Source organism: Caretta caretta, chromosome 8, assembly GCF_965140235.1.
Source record: "Caretta caretta isolate rCarCar2 chromosome 8, rCarCar1.hap1, whole genome shotgun sequence".
NCBI classification, from domain to species: domain Eukaryota; kingdom Metazoa; phylum Chordata; order Testudines; family Cheloniidae; genus Caretta; species Caretta caretta.
In genome coordinates, this window is record NC_134213.1 from 22,887,708 (window position 1) to 22,898,063 (window position 10,356).

Consider the following 10,356-nt stretch of genomic DNA (forward strand, 5'->3'; position numbering starts at 1 on the left):
CTAGCCATTTGGTCCCTAGTCTGTAGCGGTGCATTGGATTCTTCCATCCTAAGTGCAGGAGTCTGCACTTGTCCTTGTTGAACCTCATCAGATTTCTTTTGGCCCAATCCTCCAATTTGTCTAGGTCCCTCTGTATCCTATCCCTACCCTCCAGCGTATCTACCTCTCCTCCCAGTTTAGTGTCATCTGCAAACTTGCTGAGGGTGCAATCCACGCCATACTCCAGATCATTTATGAAGATATTGAACAAAACTGGCCCCAGGACCAACCCTTGGGGCACTCCACTTGATACCGGCTGCTAACTAGATATGGAGCCATTGATCACTACCCGTTGAGCCCGACAATCTAGCCAGCTTTCTAGCCACCTTATAGTCCACTCATCCAGCCCATACTTCTTTAACTTGCTGGCAAGAATACTGTGGGAGACAGTGTCAAAAGCTTTGCTAAAGTCAAGGAACAGCACGTCCACTGCTTTCCCTTCATCCACAGAACCAGTTATCTCATCATAGAAGGCAGTTAGATTAGTCAGGCATGACTTGCCCTTGGTGAATCCATGCTGACTGTTCCTGATCACTTTCCTCTCCTCTAAGTGCTTCAGAATTGATTCCTTGAGGACCTGCTCCATGATTTTTCCAGAGACTGAGGTGAGGCTGACTGGCCTGTAGTTCCCAGGATCCTCCTTCTTCCCCTTTTTAAAGATGGGCACTACATTAGCCTTTTTCCAGTTGTCCAGGACTTCCCCCGATCGCCATGAGTTTTCAAAGATAATGGCCAATGGCTCTGCAATCACATCCACCAACTCCTTTAACACTCTCGGATGCAACGCATCCGGCCCCATGGACTTGTGCACGTCCAGCTTTTCTAACTAGTCCCGAACCACTTCTTTCTCCACAGAGGGCTGGTCACCTCCTCCCCATGCTGTGCTGCCCAGTGCAGCAGTCTGGGAGCTGACCTTGTTCGTGAAGACAGAGGCAAAAAAAGCATTGAGTACATTAGCTTTTTCCACATCCTCTGTCACTAGGTTGCCTCCCTCATTCAGTAAGGGGCCCACACTTTCCTTGACTTTCTTCTTGTTGCTAACATACCTGAAAAAACCCTTCTTGTTACTCTTAACATCTCTTGCTAGCTGCAACTCCAGGTGTGATTTGGCCTTCCTGATTTCACTCCTGCATACCCGAGCAATAAATATTTTTATACTCATCCCTGGTCATTTGTCCAATCTTCCACTTCTTGTAAGCTTCTTTTTTGTATTTAAGATCAGCAAGGATTTCACTGTTAAGCCAAGCTGGTCGCCTGCCATATTTACTATTCTTTCTACACATCGGGATGGTTTGTCCCTGTAACCTCAATAAGGATTCTTTAAAATACAGCCAGCTCTCCTGGACTCCTTTCCCCCTCATGTTATTCTCCCAGGGGATCTTGCCCATCAGTTCCCTGAGGGAGTCAAAGTCTGCTTTTCTGAAGTCCAGGGTCCGTATTCCGCTGCTTTCCTTTCTTCCTTGTGTCAGGATCCTGAACTCGACCATCTTATGGTCACTGCCTCCCAGGTTCCCATCCACTTTTGCTTCCCCTACTAATTCTTCCCGGTTTGTGAGCAGCAGGTCAAGAAGAGCTCTGCCCCTAGTTGGTTCCTCCAGCACTTGCACCAGGAAATTGTCTCCTACACTTTCCAAAAATGTCCTGGATTGTCTGTGCACCGCTGTATTGCTCTCCCAGCAGATATCAGGGTGATTGAAGTCTCCCATGAGAACCAGGGTGTGCGATCTAGTAACTTCTGCGAGTTGCCGGAAGAAAGCCTCGTCCACCTCATCCCCCTGGTCCGGTAGTCTATAGTAGACCTTAGAGACTAACCAATTTATTTGAGCATAAGCTTTCGTGAGCTACAGCTCACTTCATCGGATGCATACTGTGGAAAGTGTAGAAGATCTTTTATACACACAAAGCATGAAAAAATACCTCCCCCCACCGCACTCTCCTGCTGGCAATAGCTTATCTAAAGTGATCACTCTCCTTACAATGTGTATGATAATCAAGGTGGGCCATTTCCAGCACAAATCCAGGGTTTAACAAGAACGTCTGAGGGAGTAGGGGTTAGGAAAAACAAGGGGAAATAGGTTACCTTGCATAATGACTTAGCCACTCCCAGTCTCTATTCAAGCCTAAGTTAATTGTATCCAATTTGCAAATGAATTCCAATTCAACAGTTTCTCGCTGGAGTCTGGATTTGAAGTTTTTTTGTTGAAGAATTGCAACTTTCATGTCTGTAATCGCGTGACCAGAGAGATTGAAGTGTTCTCCGACTGGTTTATGAATGTTATAATTCTTGACATCTGATTTGTGTCCACTTATTCTTTTACGTAGAGACTGTCCAGTTTGACCAATGTACATGGCAGAGGGGCATTGCTGGCACATGATGGCATATATCACATTGGTGGATGTGCAGGTGAACGAGCCTCTGATAGCGTGGCTGATGTTATTAGGCCCTGTGATGGTGTCCCCTGAATAGATATGTGGGCACAGTTGGCAACGGGCTTTGTTGCAAGGATAGGTTCCTGGGTTAGTGGTTCTGTAGTGTGGTATGTGGTTGCTGGTGAGTATTTGCTTCAGGTTGGGGGGCTGTCTGTAGGCAAGGACTGGCCTGTCTCCCAGGATTTGTGAGAGTGTTGGGTCATCCTTCAGGATAGGTTGTAGATCCTTAATAATGCATTGGAGGGGTTTTAGTTGGGGGCTAAAGGTGACGGTTAGTGGCGTTCTGTTATTTTCTTTGTTAGGCCTGTCCTGTAGTAGATGACTTCTGGGAACTCTTCTGGCTCTATCAATCTGTTTCTTCACTTCCGCAGGTGGGTATTGTAGTTGTAAGAATGCTTGATAGAGATCTTGTAGGTGTTTGTCTCTGTCTGAGGGGTTGGAGCAAATGTGGTTGTATCGCAGAGCTTGGCTGTAGACGATGGATCGTGTGGTGTGGTCAGGATGAAAGCTGGAGGCATGTAGGTAGGAATAGCGGTCAGTAGGTTTCTGGTACAGGGTGGTGTTTATGTGACCATCGTTTATTAGCACTGTAGTGTCCAGGAAGTGGATCTCTTGTGTGGACTGGACCAGGCTGAGGTTGATGGTGGAATGGAAATTGTTGAAATCATGGTGGAATTCCTCAAGGGCTTCTTTTCCATGGGTCCAGATGATGAAGATGTCATCAATATAGTGCAAGTAGAGTAGGGGCGTTAGGGGACGAGAGCTGAGGAAGCATTGTTCTAAGTCAGCCATAAAAATGCTGGCATACTGTGGGGCCATGCGGGTACCCATAGCAGTGCCACTGATCTGAAGGTATATATTGTCCCCAAATGTAAAATAGTTATGGGTAAGGACAAAGTCACAAAGTTCAGCCACCAGGTTAGCCGTGACATTATCGGGGATAGTGTTCTTGACGGCTTGTAGTCCATCTTTGTGTGGAATGTTGGTGTAGAGGGCTTCTACATCCATAGTGAGATTACTAGCAAGCAATTGTTTTTAGTGTATGGTTCACGTGACTCAGAGGGTAGGTCTCTGTGTCATTCTAAAGGACACATACATTCCAAGCCAAAGCAAAGTGATTTTTTAATACTTGCTTTAAACAGATTCAATTCTGTGTTGACAACTCAGTCACCAACATCCACCCCAGAATCCTGGGTCTCCTAATTCATTAGCTTGGTTTGTTATGGGTACGTGTTATAGCTCAGACCTACATGAACCAGCAGGTTACTACTTTGCAGGGGTTGGGGTTAACATTAGGATCACAGACATCTTCTGCCATCATGAACAGGGTTTGGATTTACATTTTACTTGGCAGGTGGAGTATGGAAACGGGATATTGGGAGCACTGTGAAGTCACACCTGCCTGGGTCTCAGACTCTCCTGAGAAAAGAAAAGGCTCAGTCTGTCCTTTTTAATTTGCTCTAGTGACTCCTATTTGTTTTGCTTTTCCCCCCACCTAGGTACACAGTTTTACGTAATGGGCATCATCAGGAACACGAGAAGCTTCCCATCCACAATGACCCAGAATCCCAGGAGTCCTGTTTCTAATGAAGACCCTGGCAGGAGAACCGCACACTTGCACACCAGATGATTTTGGGCAGCAGGATTCTAACGCAAGCTCATATGTCTGCATTTCCATGGTGCCTCCTGTATTGATTTGATAGGAATGGCGAACAGCATGAATATGGTGACTGATGAGGCTGAGGGGACGCAATGTGCAGAACTATTGAGGAGACCTCTCTGTTGCTTCAGGAGGATGTCTGGACTTTATTAACGCAGCAGGGCCTTAATGTCAGTGCTTTTCAGAGGTGTGCAAACTTCCATCCCTGTATACAAAAAGCACACACACAGGCCTTCGCACACACATACCCACACTGAGATTTATGCTTTTTCGCCAGCTGCCATTTTTTGCTGCATGCCTCCTCTTTGTTTTGTGGCAACAATATTGTGATCTTAAAGATTTCAAAGTCTGACTTGAAGTGGTAATGCTGAACTGCAGTAAATGCCTCCTGTGTCTGCTCAAGGTCACACCTACGCCTAACATGGTGCTGTCAGGAGAGATGTAGTGCTTATGTTTTCTTTCTGAAAAGAAGAGGAATTCTTTTCCTTCTCAGTTACCTTCAATGGTGAGATCTGTCAGTGTGAGCTGACAATTCCCCCTGTCCAGTGCAATATCAAATAGAAACAGTGTTTCCCTGTAGATACTTTCCAGTGAGGGTCCTCTCCAAGATCTCTGGTAAAAGAGCCAATGAGCAAAAATAGCCCATGAGGATCTAAAATGCAGCCCACAGAGACATATAATCTTTGATATGGAGACATGGCCCACAGAGACTGCAAGTCCCAGCAAGTGCTGCTCTATATTAGCCAGAAAACAGTAGTCACAATCTGCCCCATTTTCTACCTGTTAGATGCAGTAGTCCTTATTTGGGCAAACTTTGGGCATCCCGCCTGTGAAAGAAGGGTTGATCAAGAGACATAGTCCTTAGGGAATATCAATCTGTAATAGCTCACTAAGTGCCATGTTGATAAATATATGTCATCTAAAGAGCTTTTCTAGCTACAATTGGAAGACAAACTCTTACTTGGGTGTTTTGCTTTTTCTTCCCTCCCCGTTTCCAGCTGTGAGGCTTAAAAAAAAAAAAGCTTCAGAACTTTCAAATGTTGCCCTATGCACCTGTCCTTTTACAATAATCTCATATCCTGCATGCAGATATTACTACATTCCTTGTAGGCAGCTTCCTCCTTTGCATGTAAATGTAAATGCAGGCAACACTGTAGATCAAGGAACCCTGGGAGTCTGATTTTCGTGCAGTGGGAAATACACAGGTTCTAAACCGTGAGCCTGTAACCTCCTTAGATGAAGATCTAACCCAAAGATGACGGCCTTAGCCTGGAAAACAGAAATGTATTTTGTTACATTGTGTAATCATGTACAGATTTTTTTTTAATGTAAAGAAAAAAGTTGACATTATTTATTATTATTTTTAAAAAGAAGTGTTTTTCCCATTCTAAGCTTCTAAAACATGGGAGTTTAACATAAATATAATTATTATTATTTTATTAATGATCTGTTGCTATGTGACAGGTATCTACTGTAAAAACAACCTGCTTTGAACAAAGAAAAAGTATTTCTGAGAAAGAGGATTTTGTGCATGATAACAGCAAGCAGCTTTCCAGCCGTGGTGTCTGATTAGCCTTCTCTTCCTTGAAGTGTTCTTTGCCCTTGGACAAACTCCATGCTAAAGTTTCTCATCGTTGTCTTTTAAAAATCATTAGAGCACTGGCCAGGAATAGCCCTAATTAGATGAAATGGTAGAGCCAAACAATTTAAATTTAGAAAACCCAAAGAGGTTAGCAGCAGGCACAGAACTGTTGGCTTTGACACTTCATATTTTACTGAGGGCACTGGCAGCAAATATAAGATGTTCTAAGAGCGCGTGTGCCATAAATATAAAGGGAAGGGTAACAACCTTTATGTATGCAGTAAGATAAAATCCCTCTTGGCCAGAGGTACAGAATCCCCTTGCCTGTAAGGGTTAATCAGTTCAATTAACCTATTTGGCACCTGGCCAGAAGGACCAATGGGGAAAGAAGATACTTTCAAATGGGGGGCCGGGAAGATTTGGTTTTGTGCTCTGTGTGTGTTCTCTCGGGAGACAAAGAGAGAGACCAAGCAAGTAATCCAGTTCCTACTGAATGATACCTCTAAAATTACAGGAATAGTAAGTAATAGCAAGGAAATGCGTTAGAGTATCTTTTGTTTTAGCTTGTGAATTTTCCCTATGCTTAGAGGGAGGTTTATCCCTGTTTTTTGTAACTTTAAAGTTTTGCCTAGAGGGGAATTCTCTCTGTTTTGAATCTGATTACCCTGTAAAAATTACCTTCCATCCTGATTTTACAGAGGTGCTTCTTTTACTTTTTTTTCTTTATAATAAAGTCCTGTTTTTTTTAAGAATCTGATTGGGTTTAGTGTCCTAAAAACCCAGGGATTTTGTCTGTGCTCACCTGTACCAATTGGTGAGGATATTATTCTCAAGCCTCCCCAGGAAAGGGGGTGAAGGGGCTTAGGGGGAATATTTTGGGGAATAGGAACTCCAAGTGGTTCTTTTCCTTGAATCTTTGTTTAACTCACTTGGTGGTGGCAGTGAATACCGTCCAAGGATAAGAAGGGACTTGTGTCTTGGGGAAGTTTTAACTTAAGCTGGTAGAAATAAGCTTAGGGGGTCTTTCATGCGGGTCCCCACATTTGTACCCCAGAGTTCAGAGTGGGGAGGGAACCCTGACAGCTCATGAGAGACACAATTTGAGATAAATACTGGTTCATCACAAAGGCCCAGGTATAGGTTGGCTTTTCAAAAGTGCTCAGGATTGGCCTAATTCTGCTCCCATTGAAGTTAATGATACAACTTCCATTGACTTCAATGGGAGAAGGGTTAGGCCATTGCTGAGTGCTTTTGAGAAAATCATCCCCAAGCAACTTTACTCCTGTGATTTAGTTCTCAGTGAAACTTTTCATGTGAACAGTGTTTGCAGGATTGAGTTCTGTGACAGTAGCCCAAGCAGTGTTGGGACCTTGCATTCATCCTAAGTGGCAAACAAACCAACGAAAAACCAAGTAAACCCTTTTCTCTTTCCCCATAAAAAGGCACTGAAAAAGATCAGTGGAAGATTTCTGTGAGTGAGATGAGACCCGTAGCATGGTGACATGTGCAATCGAGTTTCATTTTTCCTTCTTTCGCTCTTGGAGTATTATGTTTTCCTAATGTATTCTAATGTGCTTTAAGAGTATATCTCATCTTAATTTAAAATAAAATCCAGAACACTGTTTTACTCACTCATGGCAAATGTGCAAGGGGGTTCTAAATGGGACATTTGATTCACAAGCCAAAATAATCAGCCGCTCTGAAACAAGAAGTACTCCTGTTCTAAAACCTCATAGTACATTTAGGAAATGTAAATGTCCATGATTTGGGTCACTTCTGGCTAATGACTGGTTGGTACCAAAGTGTAAGAGGTTTCATGTAAGTTAACCTGTCACTAGCCACTTGGCAGCTATTATTTTATAACTACTCAATAGTTTCAGCAATGCTTCTCTGGTCAAAGTAAATCATATTTTCAAACACCACAGCAATGTAGTGCTTCTCTGGAGAACAGGAGGTCTCTTGGTTGGAACCAATCCTTGTTTTTCTCCTTCTCTGAAGTTTCAGTTGCTGCTCATTGATTGACTTCCGTGGTTTGTGAGTTCATAATTTCAATGACCATTCTGGGTAGTGATTTCCATGCCACTTTGGAGCACAGGCCCGGAGACCTGGTCTCAATCTGATTCAGCATAGCAGAAGTACGGTGCTGAATAGTATGTAATGCATAAGCCATTGAAAAAAATAAAATTCCTCTATGTATATTACTGTCTAGTTCACTCCAATTTGTTTGCATTGTTTACACTGTATTTACATGGGACGACCCAATTGGAGGAGCATTCCCAAGTGGCTATAGCACCTCTTGGTGATGCTACGTGAGAGGCAGTGCCTTTCTGATTAGTGCTATTACACTTAGTGGGAAAGCTATGCAGTTCTGAACAATTATGCAATACCGTGATCGGGGAGGAAGCAATAAGACATGAATTCTAAGTGCTTTGGACTGCTCAATGACTGTAACAATCATCCTGAAACATCAGGGCAGCACTTTATCACCACAGTTATGGAAGGAAATCAACATTCAAAAGTTAGGAAAATCAGACTGGATACATAGCATGTTACAGCTAGTCAGAAAGGTCCAGTTTTTTAAAGAGGATCAGATCCTCAGCTTATGTAAATCAACAGATCCCCACTGACGATGGATCTATGACAGCTAAGCATCTGGCCCAGAGTGCTGAAGTTGTTTCCTCATTTGCTATCTAGTGAATCAGTGTCGGGCCTGATTCTCCCCTGCCTGGCATCCTGTGTCATCATTTACACCAGTGCAAAGTTAGTGTAAAAAGCCACGCAAGCAAGTTGGTATGGTTTTACACCTGCTTTGCACTGCCTGAAAGTGACTATGCAAATCAGGGGACAATCGAACCTCAGCTGAGAAAATACTATGGGTTACACAACAAGATCCTTAAAGTTTCCTTATCCTTAACAAGTCTGGGCTTGTGCTTCAAGACCTTCTCGCTCTTTGCCCACCTCCTTCAGACCTCTCTCCAAAATGCACTTTTTTCATCTCCCAATGAATCCCTATCCTGTGTTATGTACACATCCCAGCTTGCTCTAATACTCTGACTCCCTTGCTATGTAGTGAGTGTCATGGTGAGAATTTTAAAAATAATGATATTTTACCCATCTTCCTTTCAAAAACCTATTTCTGTAGGGTGAGAGAACAGGTATAATTTTGTGAGACTGATCTGTAGGGCTAGTATCAATTCTCAGAGTATCTCACTGAACATCACAGAGCTGAGAGGAGAGTTTCTTTCTTACTTTCTTTATGTTCATTCTAAAACTAAGAATACATTCTTGCATTTTAACCAATGACCAAATTCTTTACCGCCTCATCTGTGCACTTCAGCACTAACCATCAAACTGCTGCATTGCAAAATTTACATTCCTGCATCATTTTGCATTCTTGGGCATGCAATAAGTCCCTGAAGTGTAGACTATGAGCCTCACTGTAATTCTGACTGTTAGATCCTTAGATATCCAGCCTTTGGCCAGAGATTAAGGGCTAGCATCACGGCTAACTGGTCGAAAGTTGGCTGCTCAACTCATTGCTAACCTCCCATCTTCAGAGGATTGCTCTGTTGCCAACACAACTGATTTTGCAGACTTTCCTAGATCCTGGAGGAGGAACTACTTTCTGATCCGTCATGGAGTCTGCTAGTGGGGCTCCTGCCGAGATATGCAAATCCAAAGTCTCACTGAGCGCACTTCAGAAAGTTTGGTAATGGTAAAAGAGGATGGGCAAAGGAATGAGATAATTACTTCCAGGGACAGATTGGAGATATCGTCTAACTCTCACCTGCCTGGAGAAGCTTCCTTTAGGTGGGTTTCAGAGAGTATAAAGTTCTCGATATATAATGTTATGTAGAGCAGTGTCATCACATGCCCTCTTCAGTGTGGGAAATTTTCATCTCACAGGAAGATGATTGGGTCTCCCCCCGAATTCAGTCACCGTTTTGCTGTAGAAGCATAATAAATGACTGCACCACAAATAGGGAAAAGTTGGTGCCTGCAAAATGGAAGCTCTGAGACAGAGCGCAGAGGAGAGGCCATTCACTTTAATTAGCAGATGATCAAGACTGTCAGGAGGGACGTGAGGCAATAACTGGATGACACATGACACATGCTCTGTAAAAGCCCAACATTTGACCCAGGTTAAAGTTGCAGATTATGGTGTCTGTCTAAACAGAAGAAAGAAAGAAATCCACTGCTCTTTGGCTAAGAAATTTATGTAGGACCTACATAAAAGCAATATCCTGTGCTCTTCTATGCCTGCTGGGTTGAAGTGTACTGGCTAAGTTGTGGAGGGAGGACTGGAATAGTAGATAGTGCCAGATACTGGGATTGAAGTATATTGGCAGAGCTGTCTGGGGAACACTTATACAGCTCTTCCACACTTTCCATATCTAACCTGTTTTGAGCATTAAAATTCACCAACACCTGAAAAATAATTGAAATATGATATAAATAACTGATAAGTTGTGTGGGGGGGTGTATATATAAACATATCTCCAATGGCATTATGTATTATTCCCTTTAGTTTTGCTTTTTAAAGCCTAAAATTACACCCACCCACTAATAAATACATAAGCAACTTCTCAGTGCTTCAAATAGAAAGATGAGGCCAGCTAGTGCACATGGCAGACCCCTTTCTCTG

The 10,356-nt window shown here is 43.1% G+C and overlaps 1 protein-coding gene across 4 annotated transcripts in view; it reads left to right on the top strand.

Annotated features, from left to right (window-relative positions):
- The window catches only part of HTR4 (5-hydroxytryptamine receptor 4), a 212,600-nt gene extending 204,688 nt beyond the window's left edge, over positions 1-7,912 (top strand). For all 4 annotated transcript variants that reach the window (XR_012669597.1, XR_007358115.2, XM_048861979.2 and 1 more), the window contains one exon: positions 3,969-7,912. Coding sequence is in view for 1 of the 4 variants with exons in the window: in XM_048861978.2 (XP_048717935.1) it covers positions 3,969-4,056 (88 nt within the window). In the remaining 3 variants the exon portion in view is untranslated. The remainder of the gene's footprint in view (positions 1-3,968) is intronic.
- Positions 7,913-10,356: the final 2,444 nt, after the last annotated feature.